This window comes from Anarhichas minor, unplaced genomic scaffold (genome assembly GCF_050575085.1).
Source record: "Anarhichas minor isolate MPS153535 unplaced genomic scaffold, ASM5057508v1 ptg000068l, whole genome shotgun sequence".
Classification (NCBI taxonomy): domain Eukaryota; kingdom Metazoa; phylum Chordata; class Actinopteri; order Perciformes; family Anarhichadidae; genus Anarhichas; species Anarhichas minor.
In genome coordinates, this window is record NW_027466514.1 from 297,501 (window position 1) to 315,582 (window position 18,082).

Below are 18,082 nucleotides of genomic sequence, written 5' to 3' on the forward strand. Positions count from 1 at the left end.
GTAAACAGGTGACATCGTGATGATGTCATGCTGCTTCCAACTCACAAAATGAAAGTTTTGTTTTGAAACTGAATGAAGTTAAACTGGTTAAACTGGTTCATGTCGTTCTTTCCTTCTATTTATTGTTCAGTGTTTGGCTTCAGCATCAAGCAATTTGTCAGAGAAAGCAGCTGTTGTTTCCTATGCAAACGATGCTGCACACACACACACACGCACACACACACACGCACAAATACACACACACACGCACACACACACACACACGCACAAATACACACACACACGCACACACACGCACACACTTCGCCTCTCTGCGTGCATCTTGAGCCTCTGTGTGAATGTCTCAGTGTGTCACCAGCAGTGATGACAAATCTCTTTGTTTTATGATGCAACCACACACACACACACACACACACACACACAGTAGGTAGTTTAATGTGTATATTGCTGATGGTTTTTCTCTTTGTTGAGATTTCTGCAGCTTTTGGAAAAATATTTTTTGTAGTTTTTTATTGTCAGTTAGAGCATGCGCAGTAGGTTCACGGTTTAAACAGACCCACGTTCATGTTATCTAAACTTTACGAGGTAAATTATCTGTCACTCTCATCTTTACGAGTGTCCTCTCTGTCTCTTCCTCTCTTTTTCTCTCGATGCGCAAGGACGTGTGCCAAAGTTTGGTGCGTAATGGACACCGGTCCATCCTTCCTTCTCCTCCTCCTCTCCCACCGTGTTCCCGACATGCTGGGATGTCTCGAGAGTCCAGAGGAAGGAGGAGAGACAGCGAGAGAGAGAGAGAGAGAGAGAGAGAGAGAGAGAGAGAGAGAGAGAGAGAGAGAGAGAGAGAGAGAGAGAGAGAGAGAGGAGAGATGACAATAAACCGTTTGAGTCACCATCTGAAGGGACGACCCGCTCGCCAACTCGTGGATGGATGGACAGATGGACACATAGAGAGGGGGGGGGGACACAGTGAAAGAGAGGGAGAGACTTGGTGTCCTTAACGCACATTACGCACAGATGGTTTCCCGTGCGTCCTGGAGCGTGCAGAGGACTAAATGACTGTTTGTGTGTAACTTTTTGTTTCTAAATGTTTCATTGGACTCCAGTTTGGTGACTTCTTCCTCTGTGCGTCTGCTCTGACTGCTCGGTACTACATGTTTAAGGAGCAGGGGTTTATTTCATGGTAACCGTTAGTTTCCCGGGGCATCAGTGACTCTTACCCGTAGGCGAACATGTCGGGACAGAAACCGGCCCTAAAGAGCGGCGAGAGCCGCTTCCAGGTGGACGCGGTGACGGAAGCGTCCTCCGCGGCTGCGGCCTCCGCCGATGGATCCAAGCCGCCCGAGGAGTCCAAAGGCCGGTTCAGGGTGGTGGGGTTCCTGGATTCTGGCGCGCTGGGCAGCGCGATGGACATCGGTCTCCCGCCGGATGTCTCCCATGATCCGGACCAGGCGAGGAGCGACTCGGTCAGCCTCCATTCAACGGGCACGGGACACACGCACATCTCCGACAGCCACTCCAACACCTACTACATGAGGACCTTCGGTCACAACACCATCGACGCGGTGCCCAACATCGACTTCTACCGCCACACCGCTGCCACTCTCGGGGAGAAGCTGATCAGACCGTCGCTGTCGGAGCTGCACGATGAACTCGATAAAGTAAATAATAAAAATAAAAAAAACAGTTTTCATCACTAAAAATAACTTTCACGGCAAAATCCACATGTTCCAATATGAGTTTGTTCTCAGACTCTGATGATAAATCTCCTCTTCAGCAGCTCTTACATTCACCAAACTTTACACTTTCATTCCTCTCTGTGTGCTGAAGGTTCACACAGAGGGGTTTGTTCACACAGCATTCATAACCTCATTCATACACATGTTATTACCAAAAACATGGAGAAAATTGATTTTGTTTTCAAGGCTGTTGGCAGTATTTTCTGATTTATAAAGTGAAACAAACAGATAATCTACAATTCTCTCCATAAACACCTTTGACTCTAATATGTCAACAACATGAAACAAGAATTGTGAACATGACTTCATCCAAAGTTCACATTTGTGTTCTGGAAATGTATGAACATTTGATGAGATAATACCTCATTTGCATATTTAAACAACATTTCGGAACACTTCTAATACAAAGAGTAATCGTCTTAATGTCAGTAATGAACTGGAGAAGTTTCATGATGTTAGTTCATTATTATTCACCTGAAGTGTCTAAACCCTCAAAGAAGCAACAGCATATTTTAAAACACGTCATTGCAAGTAAAAGTTCTGCATTCAACATGTTTGCTAAAGTTGTATAAGTAGTAGTTAGCTTTATGTGTAAGGGTATGTACCCTCTTGATCTTTATAGTAAGATAAGATCAATTCCTATAATTAATAATGTGGGTGATAAAAGTCTCTAAATAGCTCAAACACCTGCAGACAGATGATAAAGATATGGATGTATGTTCTGCACGCTGTAAAATTCTTAATTTGATTTCATTGATTTAAAGACTGAAACAGAAAACATTCCCTTGACTTCCATCCTCTGAGTGGGCTCAGTGACATCACTGGAGGCATGGCCCCAACACACACACACACACACACACACACACACACAATGCTGCCTCTCATGACCCTCGCCACGCTCCCACTCCTCAGATACAGCTAGGTAGCCGTAACACAGACGCACATTGTACATTGATCACGCAGCAGTTAAGTATTGTTTCAACTCATGTGAGCAATTATTCCAAGTAACACAAAGTGCAGACTCAGCATAGTATACATTAGACATGAGTGTGTGGTTGGCATGAATGTGTTCTTGTACATTTATTATATCTATATCGTGCTCTACTTAAACATTTCAGACATGCAGCAGTAGTTCTACTCACTTCAATCAGCTCTGAGAAAGTAAAGTTTTAGTCTTTGAATTGAACTATATTTCCTGTTTCTGTTTCACTTAGTAAAGAGTCAACCAACACTACTGGTTTACTTATGAAATGCAGTTACTAAGTAGCCCAGTGATGGAGCATCTGTACTCCAGCACACTTGTGGATTTGAGGTCAATGAGCTCATTACAGCAATTAACAGCCGAAAACACCCGAATATCCACCTAAAGTGAATTCATGAATAATCGGCACAGGGTCGAAAAAATGTAAATTGCTCTTTTCAAGTTAGCAGAGCAAAGATTTTAAACATTTATTTGAGTTTTTGATTTGAAATGTATATTTCTATATTTATAATTCAGCAGCTAAAAACCCACTCTGTGACTCTTTATGATGAAAAAATGTCATTTAATGAATCAAATACAATCAAACACTTTAAACAACAAAACAGAACAAATCAGGAAATCAACAGACACACATGTTACATTAAACAACAAATATGTTCTTGGAATGTCCCGGCATAAACAAATATATCCATACACAAAGACAAAAAGTATAAAATAATAACAAAATATAAATAACAAAATCAACCAAATTAACACAACTGCCACTCAAACGTGTGATACAGTAAATTCATCTTCTGTAGACAAAAGAAAATGAAATAGTTTCAGCTGTTCTCTGCTGCTCACCCGTCTGAGTGTTTGTCTTTCCCTCTTTATCACTCTTGGCTGTGATTGGTTGTCAGGATCCGTTTGAGGACGGTCTGGCCAATGGAGAGGAGCCATCGGCGGCGGAGGAGGCGGCGGCAAAGATGGCGGCAAAGGAGGCGAAAGGAGGAACCGTCAAGTTCGGTTGGGTCAAGGGAGTCTTGGTGAGTGTTCTGTTCAATGTGATCTGATCAAATAAATGTTTCATCCACTGCAGTGTTATTAATCACGTTGTTAACTGTGTGTGTGTGTTGCAGATCCGCTGCATGCTGAATATCTGGGGTGTGATGCTCTTCATCAGAATGTCCTGGATCGTTGGACAGGCTGGAATCGGTACGCACAAATAAGACAACGTTTAACTTTGACTTTAGGAATCTCCTTCCTGCGGACCAACCAATGAGAATACAGCTTTTCTAAGTAGATGTTGTATTTGCTACCTACAGTCCTTAAAGGATAAAGCTCTCTATATATTTGTTTGAATCCCGTGAAGAGACCAAAACCAACAAGGAAAGTACCAAGAAGTATAAATATCTTCTCATCTAATATATCTCCTTCCTTTGTCCGTAGAGCTGCATTAACAACGAATGAAATCTTTGTGGTTTGTCTTCATTTGTTTTCCGTTTGTTCGTTCGTGTGCAACAGGACTGACCATTGCGATCATTCTGATGGCCACTGTGGTCACCACCATCACTGGTCTGTCTACTTCTGCCATAGCGACCAACGGCTTCGTACGAGGAGGTGAGACTGCAACCGTACACAGGATTTTATTTTGAAAGCGTTATCTGATGAGTGGGGAGATTTTGTTAGATTATCAACCTGCTGCTCTGAAATAAAGAAAAGCTTGTCTCCTGCAAAATAACGTTCCTACATAACTAGAATGCGTCCTCAATTACGTTTAGATGGATTACAGTAGCAGTGGTTTACGTTGTAAATTTAAACAAAACAAAACAAAATGCTGCTCACAGGCTGCTCACAGGCTCAGCCAGGACGTCTAAAGGAAACTTGTTCCAAAGTTTTAAATGAGTCCTTTGAAAGTAGTTACTTTACCAGCATACTTCAAATTCAAGCCCTCTGTGTTCACAACAACCATCCCGGGTTTAAAGACACGTAATCCCTAAAGTTAACCAGCACCACGTGACGAACCAATGATCAATACCACTGCTGTGCAGGAGGAGCGTACTACCTGATCTCCAGGAGCCTGGGGCCGGAGTTCGGAGGCTCCATCGGCCTCATCTTTGCCTTCGCCAACGCCGTGGCCGTGGCCATGTACGTGGTGGGCTTCGCAGAGACAGTCGTTGAGATGCTCAATGTGAGGAACACTTTGGTGGAAACACTCAACCGTTCATCCGTCTTGTCTATCGAGCAACGATTCCGACGCTGATCTTGTGTTCGGTTCTTTGGTTTGTTGGTTGCAGGATGTTGACGCTCTGATGACCGATGAGCTCAACGACATTCGCATCGTCGGGACTCTGACCGTCATCCTGCTGCTGGGAATCTCTGTAGCTGGGATGGAGTGGGAAGCCAAGGTAGGACCGTGAATCCACAACTGTGAACACCCAGAATCCTCTGCTGCCGTCTCAAAGACGGACACACGATGCTCATATTTAACTATTGAGGCCCTGCAGCTGCTTTTGGTCCAGACTGAAACATCTCTACATATTTTGGATGGATTAAGATTCTATTTTGTACAAACATTCATGGTCCCCAGAGGATGAATCCTACTGACTTTGTTGATTCCGACTGTTTGTCCAGCGAAACCACGACGTTCACATTAGTAGATTTAAGTGTTCGTTGAGTGTCATGAAACTTGGCTCAGACATTCATGGTCCCCTCAGGATGCATTGTATAAATGTTGGTGATCTTCTGACTTTTCATCTTGCTCCATCATTAGGTCCAAATATAAAATATTCTCATATTTTAGTTTATAACCAAATATCTGCAGAGAGAATTACATTTCCTCTCAGCCCCAGCTGTACTTTGTGTTTAGTGCTAATTTGTAAATGTTAGCATGCTAACCAGGTAAACTAACATGGGGAACATGATACCTGCCAAACATTCACATGTTAGCAGTGTCATTGTGAGCATGTTAGCATGCTGGCGTTAGCATTTAGCTCAAAGCACCACTGTGACTAAGTGTGGCTGTCGACTCGTTGTCTTCTCTCGTCTAAATGTCCTGCTATAAGCCGACCGATTAGCCAAGTGGTAAGTATGAGCATGTTACGTGCAATTTAACTTCAAGGCACCTGTCGTTGCAGAAATGTGAAAATTATTTGCACAATCCATCTATGAGAGTTACATTCAGGACCATAATCAGCAATTCTAAAGTAGAACAAACACATCAGCAAATGTTCTTGCTAGTAATGGGACAGTTACCACAGTGTTCCTGACGAACACCTCCTTCCACATGTCTTCCTTTCTCTGCGTCTCTCTGTCCATCAGGCTCAGATTGTCCTGCTGGTGATCCTGTTGGCAGCCATCGCTAACTACTTCATAGGAAGCTTCATTTCCATAGAGAGCAAAGAGCCCAAAGGATTCTTCGGCTACCACTGTCAGTCTGCACTCTCTTTGTTTTATCCAAACCTTTGGCTTTGACTTTACACCTGAAGTCTAACCCATGTGTTTCTCTGTTTTGGCTCTTTCCTCCTCCAGCCGCCATCTTCTTAGAGAACCTGGGTCCAGACTTCAGAGAGGAGGAGACGTTCTTCTCGATGTTTGCCATTTTCTTTCCTGCGGCCACCGGGATCCTCGCCGGAGCCAACATCTCCGGAGACCTCACGGTGAGCTTCACATTTTGCATTTCATGACGTTTATTGTAATAATCATGGAGGATTGATGGTTGAGAAAACAAGTTGTAGTAGTTATGAAGAAGAGAAACTTGAAATGAGAATCATGCTGAACATCTTGTTGCTGTAATGCGTTGGTCGTAGCGCTCACCTTGATGTAGTCACAGGTCAGTACACTTATTCTGATTTCACTGACGAAAGTCGGAACAACCTGATATAAACAAGGCCTTCTAGATCTAATATGAGGGAAGATTCAGCAACTCGATCGGCAATTCGGAAATAGATTTTGTCGGACAGGAAGCGCATTGTGCACATTTCATCAAGCCTTGAAAATCCTCTGAACAGTCTTTCAGTGGGATTCAACCTTTAAATTCAGCCTGACTTTGAGGAACACAGAGTGCTTCCAGCTTGGTATCAAGTCTTGACGCTGCTTGACACAATAAACTTGAATCTCATCTCCTTCTTTAGGATCCTCAGTCAGCGATCCCTAAAGGTACCCTGCTGGCCATCGTCATCACAGGAATCACCTACGTGGCTATCACCATCTCTGCAGGTACACTTATACACTTCAGTTCATCAAGTAAGCAACCGAAGTAGCTTATTTGACGTTCAATCTTGTTGAGTTTTCCTGGATTCATAGTTATTTGTAGCTCGTCTTTAAAAATCACAGACACGTTGACGACAGTTCGAGGTGTAAAATGTCTGCTAAACATATCGAGATGTATACCGTTACATTTTTGCAGCTTTTTCAAGGATACAAGAATAATTTGATGTCATTGTGCAACACGGGGTTAGACAATGACATGCAGTTGTGTCCATTGATGCTCCACAAGAAAACGTGATGAAACAAAACAAAAACAGTCGCGCATTCCTGGAGTAGCTCTTTTGAATTTGCATCCTATTAAAAGAAAAAACATGAAAGAAAAATTATTACCATTATACAAATGAATACAGTTAAAGAGTTTGTACACATCTGAGTTACAGTTTCACTTTCAAATTGTGCTCAACTGGCTTCAGGACAGAGATCACAAATGTTGTAACGTTGAAGGTTAATTTTGATGAAACTGAAGAAAGAAAAGAAAAGAAAAATGTCAAAAGAGCTAAATCAGTAGTGTGTGATCCATCAATGAGCGGTAATGTTCTGTGGGATGATGAATGGTGCAGCAACCAAATAAAACCCAACAAACCACAAACCGGTGCTCTGCTGTGCGTTGGTTCTCTCCTCCTGCAGGCTCCTGCATCGTCCGGGACGCCACCGGAGACCACAACGACACGGTGAGCGACACGGTGAACTGCACCGACGCCGCCTGCACGCTGGGCTACGACTTCTCCATCTGCAAGGAGGGAGGCTGTCAGTACGGCCTGATGAACGACTTCCAGGTAACAGACTCACACTCGGCTCAGAAAACCTTCATGATGTGGACGGGATTAGAGTTGTTCCGATGCATCAGAAATGCCTCCAGTGCAGCCTAAAGTACTGGACCGGGTATCGCCGGGTATGCACGTGTGAAGTCTCAATATGAAGTCTCAAAAGATGTTTGCTTTCAGTGCAATATAAATGTAACACACTAAGCTCTTCTGCTCACTCTCTATATATATATATATATATATATATATACATATATATATATATATATATATATATATATATGTATATATATATATTTAATGACAAAGATGGAATATCAAGTACAGAAGTTCTTCCTGTTAACTGACATTAACACTCAAACACCTGCAGGTTTTGTTGTGTTTCTGCTGCTCGTTTCTCTGCATGTTGTCATACAAGATGCCTGCACTGTGTGTGTGTGTGTGTGTGTGTGTGTGTGTGTGTGTGTGCGTCTGCGTGTGCGTGTGTGTGTTGTTCAGAAACAAAGTGCAGCAGTGATAATAGTGACTGTTGTTTTGAGTCACAAGGTTCTCGCTGGTTGGAGCCAGAGCTGAATGAGAGCATTGAATACATCCACCTACACACACACACACACACACACACTCACACACACACTCACACACACACACACACACACACACACACACACACACACACGCAGCTCACTGACACTGATATCGCTGACATTGTCCGTTGCTCCAGACAGAAGCACTTGCCCTTTTTTATTATAATTCTTTGTTAAACAAACGTAACATCTGTGTGTGTTTCTCGTCCTCTCACATGCGAACAGACGTCACATAACGTTGGGAGGTGTTTCTGTTTGTCTTCAGTTCAGTCAGTAATATAAACATGATGTTATGTGTCAGATCACTAGAGTTACTGTCCAAAGCGAATGATTGTGGTATTAAACAATAACCTAGTATTTGTATAATATAACTAATATTGTGACACATTCTGTCCCAGACACAAAACTAAGTACAAATTATGAGAAATAATGATGTTAATACACAATAACATTCAGTTTTGGACTCAGGGGCGGCGTGTCAGTCTCCGCTCGTTACATGCATTTAGTGTCTTTTCAAAATAAACTTCCGTGTTCACAGAAAATGTAGTTTCCACTCGTTGCGTGCATACAGGGTCTACTTCCACAGCCAAACTATTTGGTTTTGTAAAAGATTGTGGTTTGGGTTAAAAATAAGTATGTTTGTAACATAAAATAACTACGATTGTGATGTAGCTGGCGTTAATAAAGTTACATAATAAAAGCTAAAATAATTCAACGTAGACTTTTGGTTTCTCACGGGACACAGCAGTCTCCTGGGTAAACGTCCTTCATTTGTTTATTTTGTTTAATATTTTATTTCTGTTACATTTTATCCGTCATGTGTACTTTCACTATTTTTACGTTAAGACTATTATTTCGTTTTCACTTACTTGATCTTTTTTCTCTCTTCTATACATATTAAGTGAGCTTGTTTGAGGGATTTAAATTGTTGTGCATATGATGCACGAAGAACTTGAACCTGTACCAGCAAACAAACAGGAAGGGAGGAGTCGCAGGTTTTGGTAAACTTGAACTTGACTCTTAATGAGCCTGAACCTCTCACAACCCAACCAACCTCTGTCTGTGTGTGTGTGTGTGTGTGTGTGTGTGTGTGTGTGTGTGTGTGTGTGTGTGTGTGTGTGTGTGTGTGTGTGTGTGTGTGTTGTCCAGGTGCTGAGTCTGGTCTCGGGCTTCGGTCCTCTGATCTCTGCAGGGATTTTTTCAGCCACTCTGTCGTCGGCTCTGGCCTCGCTGGTCAGCGCGCCCAAAGTCTTCCAGGTCAGAAATTAAATCTTCTTCATTACGAGATAAACCGACAACAACATGACTTCACACAGACACGAATAGAACCTCTGACCATTAATATAAATATAACATATCAGTCATATCACAAAACACTGACTGAATGAGTAACGAATGGGTGTTTTTGTGAATGGCTAAACAAAAAAATCATTAATTAATAGAAAACAAATAAATTTGAGATACATTTTGGTTTGAGAAAATAAAATAAAATCAAGGTCATCTTACTAGCTCACGGCCCTCCTGAGTATCTATAGTTTGTTTTTTTATGCCTCTGCGCCGGTGATAGCCGTGGCCCGACGCGTTATGGTTTTGGGTCGTCCATCCATTCTCGTGAACACGAGATCTCAGGAACGCCTCGAGGGAACTTCTTCAAATTTGGCACAAACATCCACTTGGACTAAAAGATGAAGTTATTAGGATTTGGTGGTCAGAGGTCACTGTGAAAGATTGGCCATTGGCAAGTTTGACCATATGCTAATTATGACAATTTCACAAAAATGTATGTTCGGATAAATTATGACATTTTGGTAAAACATGAATGTGAACTGCAACGTGACTGATTGTTGGAGGTGTACAAATGAAAAGCAGAAATTACAGTTGTGATAAAAATTCAATTTCCAAAGAAACGTTACTCTCTACACTACGGCAGATCAAAAACAACAACAACAGAAAGCTTTAGGCCTGCATCTATATCTCCACCCAAACAGTTTTAACATCAAATCTCTTTCTGAACAACTGAAATAACAAATGAATGAATGAATAAAAGCTGTTGTGCTCGTAGGCTCTATGTAAGGACAACATCTATCCAGGGCTGGGTGTGTTTGCAAAGGGTTATGGGAAGAACAACGAGCCTCTCCGTGGGTACGTCCTGACCTTCTTCATCGGCCTCGCCTTCATCCTCATCGGTAGGCTCCGAACACACAAACCTTCATTTTGTTCACCCTTTGAATGATTCAACTAAAGCTTCTTGAATATTGAACCTCTCTGTTGTTGCCTCTCAGCGCAGTTGAACATCATCGCTCCGATCATCTCCAACTTCTTCCTGGCCTCGTACGCTCTGATTAACTTCTCCGTCTTCCACGCCTCCTTGGCCAACTCTCCAGGTAAACTCTGCAAACCGACGCCACAGTTTCATTGACGACGTTTACGTGAACATTATTCTGAAAAAAGACTATATTCCTCTTAAGCTACTTACATGGCCAATGAAAATGAATATTCCACTAATATTACCATTTACTTGCAGTTGTGCATATTCCGATTAACATACAATAATCCCTGGTGGACTTGTTCGACTATTTGAACTCAGCCTCCCTTTTTCATTCCTTCAACTACCTTCGTGGAAAGGTCGGCGTTGCGATATTTGCGCATGTCCAATAACACTTTCATTACGTTTAAAAGTACCTGTACAACCAGAGGACTTTTATTTACTAATTTTGAGGATTAAGTCAGAAGTGTCAAACGAGTGGATTGTGAAGAAGGATTTGTGGTTTTAGATTATATAAATAAGATTGACTCTACTTAAAATGAAAGAAAGAATAATAAAGGGTAAAAACATGTCCAGGCATTGACTGCTAACCCATAACTAAAACTCTGATACTGATTATTTCTGCTAAAGAGATCAATCGTTTTGTTGTTGTATCGCGGTCTGTTTCCGTTTGATAATATTAGCGGCTCTTTGTTGTTTCATTCCTGTCCGTCACCACAGGGTGGCGTCCCAGCTTCAAGTACTACAACAAGTGGGTGTCTCTTGCCGGGGCCATCCTGTGCTGTGTGGTGATGTTCGTCATCAACTGGTGGGCGGCTCTGGTCACTCTGCTCATCGTTCTCGCTCTCTACATCTTCGTCAGCTACAAGAAACCCGGTGAGAACTTCATCATCGCACATATTATCTTTGCTAGCTGATAGCTAGATTGTAAAGTTCCCTATAGTGTAGTTCCTCTAATGGCCACTAGATGGCTGCCAAGAAAGTCACACTGTATTGAAGTCAATAGGAAAATCTCCCTATTTCTCTGTTGAAGTCAGGTGGCAACCTTCAATTCTGAAATTTGAAACCAATGGTGAAGTATTTTAAAGCTGCATTCTCTCTAGTGTCCACCAGGGGGCGACTCCTCTGGTTGTATAGAAGTCTATGAGAAAATGACTCTACTTCTCTCTTGATTTATTACCTCAGTAAACATTGTAAACATGAGTTTATGGTCTCAATCTCTAGTTTCAAGTCTTCTTCAATACAGCATGATGTTCATTTGGTACATTATGGTCCATTTAGAGTCAAACAGACCATAAAGCAGGGGATGCTTTAGGGCGGGGCTACACGGTGATTGACAGGTCTCTACCAGAGACGTATACGGTGGCTCTACATCACTCCTCCTCAGGAGGGAAACGCATGAAAAATGAGGAGCAACTTTTCATAAGATATCATACGAACCGTTGTGTGAGGATTCATCACATCGTGGCAGATAACCGACCCTCTAAATAAGGTCTGCATCACTGATACAGATCCAGTATTTCACAATAAAACACCAACGAAAGGGAGAAAAGTCACACATTTATGTTGGTAACCACTGTTCCAACCTACTCTAGTCTGTCCTGCTCTGCTGCCTTTGTTTATTCTACGTCACAGACTCTGAACGTCGTCACCTCATCTCCACAGCTATAACTATGAGTGTGTGTGTGTGTGTGTGTGTGTGTTTCCTGTTAGATGTGAACTGGGGTTCGTCCACTCAGGCTCTGATCTACAACCAGGCTCTGACTCACTGTGTGAACCTCACCGGTGTCGAGGACCACGTCAAAAACTTCAGGTCAGCTCGAGGGGTTAGATCTGGGCTCCTTATTATTATACTGACCGAAATAATGCACGATATCATCTCCATAATCATTAAATATGCTTCAAACTCTTAAACACACCGGAATCACTTTACCTTACATGTTGTTAAGAAAAATGCATCACATCTTTTTTAGTAAAACACAAATTCACAAACAATCTTAAATAATTAGGTTTATAAAACCTAACGTTTGGTGGAGCTAATATTAACAGATTCTGTTAGCACATCATTAACTAGCGTTAGCACGCCTATGCTACGCTAGCTACTGAATGTATTTTAACGATTGTAACAGTGATTAAAGAGGAACAGTGTTCTTTAACTTCATTGTCTTCCGTCTGGACCTCTTGGTTCACTTTTACACTTCAGCTTCTATCTTTATCGTTTTAATCCTGATAAATCCTTTAAACATAAATCTTAGATCATATTTATTAAGGGAGTGCAGTTAGTGACAGTGTGGGCTCCATGGTGACGTAACAGCGGAGGGCGGGGCTTAGCCAAGGGTCAATTAATCCCACCACTGTCACTTTACCTTGCCATTTTTGTCTCTAAATGCTTTTGTATAGTTTCTCTTTTTTATTCTAGTTTTATTTTCATATACCCATGTTCCTCTGGGGATTAATTAAGGTTTGTATTATCTTAATATTATAGAAAAGAGCTTTTCAAAGTAAATGTAGAAATCTGAAAAAAGGCTTTTTACAGGTTTATTAAAATCTAACGGCAAAACTATTAAAATAAATTTCACCAGAATTTCCACCGTGTGATTTCCATCAAACACAAAACTGATACTTTGATTTCATGACGTAAGCGTGTAAAATGTTTCCAGGCCGCAGTGTTTGGTGTTGGCTGGTTATCCAAACTCTCGTCCCGCTCTGCTTCAGCTGGTTCATTCTTTCACCAAGAACGTCGGCCTCATGGTCTGCGCCCACGTCAGGACGGTACGTAGGGAGGAACATCGGCCCGTGTGGCGTTCAGGACCGTCTTTACATCACTGAGCGTCCGTCTTTCTCTTCTGTTCCAGGTGACCCGTCGGCCCAACTTGAAGGAGTTGTCTCAGGAACACGCCCGCTGTCAGCGCTGGCTCAATAAGAAACGGCTGAAGGCCTTTTACACCCACGTGTTCTCTGACAACCTGAGGCACGGGGCGCAGTTCCTCATGCAGGTACGAACGCCTACGTTAAACTCATTGACTTTGTTTGTTGCAGCTGCTCCACTGTGCAGAGACATCAGTGATTCCTTTTGTAACTCATACACACATTTCATTTATTAATATGTTGTTGAAAAGTAATGTTTCTCAAACACACACCGACTTTTTATTCCTGACGATTTTCTTCTTGTTCATTTTTCACACCATGTTCTACAGTATATGTAATAGTCCCATCCTTGTTCTCTGGTGTTCAGGCTGTGGGTTTGGGCCGTCTGAAGCCCAACACGTTGGTCATGGGTTTCAAGAACAACTGGAGTGACGGAGACATGCGAGATGTGGAGATCTACATCAACACGATACAGTAAGGACGGATGCGTCTTCTGTTTTTGACCCAAACACAGCAGAAGTGTTAGTATTTAGTGTCTGCAGACGTCTGAATGCAGCCAGAGAGGATGTTCTACGGTGAACAAAAGAAGCGATTTCAGGACAGTAAAGTCTGATGTTCTGTGTTCCAGCGACGCCTTCGACCTGCAGTTCGGAGTGGTGATCCTTCGTCTGCAGGACGGACTGGATGTCTCTCACATCCAGGGACAAGGTACAGCTGTCTTCCTCATGCATGTCTGTCCGTCTGTCCAGCATGCTGATGGACTGTCTCTGTCTCCCGTTTGTCCCTGCAGACGAAATCCTGTCGTCCCATGAGAAGCCCCCGGCTGGCGGTCAGGAGGTGGTGGTCTCTGTCATTCTGACCAAAGACTCCGACTCTGATTCCTCTCCTTCTAAAACCACCAGCAGCCAGAGCAGCCCGCTCATCATGAGAGGTACAATCACCAAGAATGATACAACATGTTGTGTTGTTTATAACTGTTTGCTGTTCTGTTATAAATAAGTCTGTTATCGGATATGGTGCGGATCAAAGTGTTTCTTTAACCTCACCGTGTGTCACGTATTCTGTCATGTGATTATCATGTCATGTGATTATCATGTCATGTGATTATCATGTCATGTGACTATCCTGTCATGTGATTATCATGTCATGTGATTATCATGTCATGTGATTATCATGTCATGTGATTATCATGTCATGTGATTATCCTGTCATGTGATTATCATGTCATGTGATTATCATGTCATGTGATTATCATGTCATGTGACTATCCTGTCATGTGATTATCATGTCATGTGATTATCCTGTCATGTGATTATCATGTCATGTGACTATCATGTCATGTGATTATCATGTCATGTGATTATCCTGTCATGTGATTATCATGTCATGTGATTATCATGTCATGTGATTATCCTGTCATGTGATTATCATGTCATGTGATTATCATGTCATGTGATTATCCTGTCATGTGATTATCCTGTCATGTGATTATCATGTCATGTGATTATCCTGTCATGTGATTATCCTGTCATGTGATTATCATGTCATGTGATTATCATGTCATGTGATTATCCTGTCATGTGATTATCCTGTCATGTGATTATCATGTCATGTGATTATCATGTCATGTGATTATCCTGTCATGTGATTATCCTGTCATGTGATTATCATGTCATGTGACTATCATGTCATGTGATTATCATGTCATGTGATTATCCTGTCATGTGATTATCCTGTCATGTGATTATCATGTCATGTGACTATCCTGTCATGTGATTATCCTGTCATGTGATTATCATGTCATGTGACTATCCTGTCATGTGATTATCATGTCATGTGATCTCCAGCTACAGAGACCAAGTCTCCTCTGAGTCTGGCCGACCAGCGTCTGCTGGAGACGAGCCAGCAGTTCAAGAAGAAACAGGGCAAAGGAACCATCGACGTCTGGTGGCTGTTTGATGATGGAGGTCAGTTTGGTTTATTTATTAATATTAAAAAAAACTTTTGTTTTCATTCAATTCATTAATTATTATTATTATTATTTCAATCTTTATTTAATTCAGGCAGATGATTGAGAGTAAACTCTCATTCACAATGATGTAATTATTATTATAAATGATATTTGTGATCACATTACAGCAGCAGTTCACACGATCATCTTTAGTTGGACACGTTCACAGAATGAATCATCAATGAATGATATGGATATGAACAGAGATTAGAACATAAGAGAGTACATCGCAGCAGACAGCTCCTCCAGAGAGCAGGAGGATGAGAGTGTGTTTGTGTCTGCAGGTCTGACTCTGCTGATCCCCTTCCTGCTGACCAACCGGAGCAAATGGGGCGACTGCAGGATCCGTGTCTTCATCGGCGGGAAGATCAACCGCATCGACCACGACCGCCGAGCGTGAGTACAACGAGCCGTCACCGTGTCTGCTCTTCACACACACAGAGCATTCTGTAGGGTGATCAATGTGTGTGTGTGTGTGTGTGTGTGTGTGTGTGTGTGTGTGTGTGTGTGTGTGTGTGTGTGTGTCCCATCAGCATGGCCACGCTGCTCAGCAGGTTCAGGATCGACTACTCTGACATCCATGTCCTCGGAGACATCAACACCAAACCCAAGAAACACAAGTACGACCTCTGACCTCTGAGTCTTCCTCTGCTCTGCTATAGGCTGTTATTATGACAGATAGCTGCTAACGCTCTGTGTGGCTGTGCAGCAAGCTGAGCTTCAAGGAGCTCATCGAGCCGTACAGGCTGAAGGAGGACGACATGGAGCAGGAGGCTGCAGAGAGGCTGAAGGCCCAGGAGCCCTGGAGGATCACCGACAACGAGCTGGAGCTCTACAGGGCCAAGGTCCGCCCCCCCCCCCACACACACCATCAACTCTGACCAATCACGGCGCTCCGCTGTGACGTTACAACCTGTTGTCTTTGACTTTCAGAACAACCGTCAGATCCGACTGAACGAGCTGCTGAAGGAACACTCGAGCGCGGCGAAGCTCATCGTCATGTAAGAACCTTCAGCAGAGTTCGTCTGCTTCATCATCAGCGTCACACTTCTGCTTCACGTCTTCATGGAGAACTAATCAAACTCTCACCTTCAGATTCTCTATTTAAGTAAAATACTAACAGCTCTGAAAACCTGCTGCGTAGAAAACGTTCCTTCTGTTTATGAACGTATGATCAGGAAAATGTAGTTTATGTATTAAATCTGTGAGTGTAAAACTGTAAAACTTTCTCGAATGAATGACTTAATATCTCAACTTAATGAGACATTGTTTTGAGATTATTTCTCATCATTTTGAGATATTTAGTCATCATTTTGATAAAGTTTCATTGATGAAATGCGTCTCGTATATTCTGTGGTCCTTCTCAGGAGCATGCCTCTGGCCAGGAAGGGCACGGTGTCCAGCGCCCTCTACATGTGCTGGCTGGAGACTCTGTCCAAAGACGCCCCCCCTCTGCTGCTGGTCCGAGGAAACCACCAGAGTGTCCTCACCTTCTACTCCTAACACACACACACACACACACACACACACACACACACACGATTCTGTGTTTCTATCCGGCTTCATTTGAGTCTCATTAACAAATTAAACATTTAAACGTCTGTTTCTTTTGTCTCCAACAATAACCGGCAGTATATTATTTGTCTTCTGTGTGTTTTTATTGTGAACTTCAGTAAATATTAACTTATTTTATTGTGTATTTCTTTTGATGAAATCATGATTTCAGAATGTTTGCTGGTATTCAGGTGACTGTGAAGCGGGCGAGTAGCAACACGAACTGTAACGTTATTTTGTACATTATTTTATTAAAATATTAACGAAACCGCATGTTTCTGTCACGTCTGCTTCAAGTCCACTTGTTATGGAATTATTCGTGGATATTTTAAGTTTCTCTGGACCCCAAAATGTTCCAAAGAAACTGATATCAAAGTAGTTTCACCCCAGATAATAAAGTAATGAAGTACATTTACTACAGTTATGAGGTACTTTACTTGACTATTTCTAATTTATGCTACTTTATACTTTATATTTACTTCACTACATTTATCTGACAGCTTTAGTTACTTTTCACATTCACAATAAATAATGATGTTTTATGAACTAGTTTACATTATAAAGTCATTAAAATGAGCAGTGTGTGTGTGTGTGTGCAGAATGCACCACACTAGGAGGTAGCCTGCAGGCTGCGTTCAGCAGCATTGATGGCAGGAAGCAGAAAAAGTGCTGCAAAGTGCAAAATGTGCTGCATTCAGTGGTTCCTTGGAAAATGCACCATCTTCACCCAAATATGTATGATAGACAGTTTGACCGTTAAAAAAACAAATGTATAACTGATTATAATAACACAACAAACATAATAGAATACTTTAAAAAGTGAATAAATATGTGATGAATCCACGTTAATATATATATATATATATATATATATATATATATATATATATATATAACATCTCCAATGACTAACAACATAAGTAAAACATCTACAGGAAGGAAAGAGGCTGACAATAAATAAAAATATAAAACAAGACTACAAGTTAAAAATAACAAAAATAAACAAATCTATAGCTGACACCTTCCCTGACTTTATGGCAGTTTTGCAAAAAAAAACTAAAAAAAGTTT

At 41.9% G+C, this 18,082-nt stretch overlaps 1 protein-coding gene across 1 annotated transcript; it reads left to right on the forward strand.

Annotated features, from left to right (window-relative positions):
- The first annotated feature begins 1,208 nt into the window (after positions 1-1,208).
- LOC142934354 (solute carrier family 12 member 2) lies at positions 1,209-17,228 on the forward strand. The gene is made up of 26 exons (XM_076078902.1): positions 1,209-1,658; positions 3,618-3,743; positions 3,837-3,912; positions 4,222-4,317; positions 4,749-4,888; positions 4,995-5,105; positions 6,019-6,127; positions 6,229-6,356; positions 6,831-6,915; positions 7,594-7,742; positions 9,464-9,571; positions 10,377-10,500; positions 10,597-10,698; positions 11,301-11,456; positions 12,294-12,393; positions 13,241-13,352; positions 13,436-13,576; positions 13,816-13,922; positions 14,077-14,156; positions 14,239-14,379; positions 15,302-15,415; positions 15,744-15,855; positions 15,993-16,079; positions 16,169-16,304; positions 16,393-16,460; positions 16,827-17,228. Exons 1-26 carry the CDS (start codon positions 1,230-1,232, stop codon positions 16,960-16,962), a joined length of 3,273 nt encoding a protein of 1,090 aa, XP_075935017.1. The 5' UTR covers positions 1,209-1,229; the 3' UTR covers positions 16,963-17,228.
- The last annotated feature ends 854 nt before the right edge of the window (positions 17,229-18,082 follow it).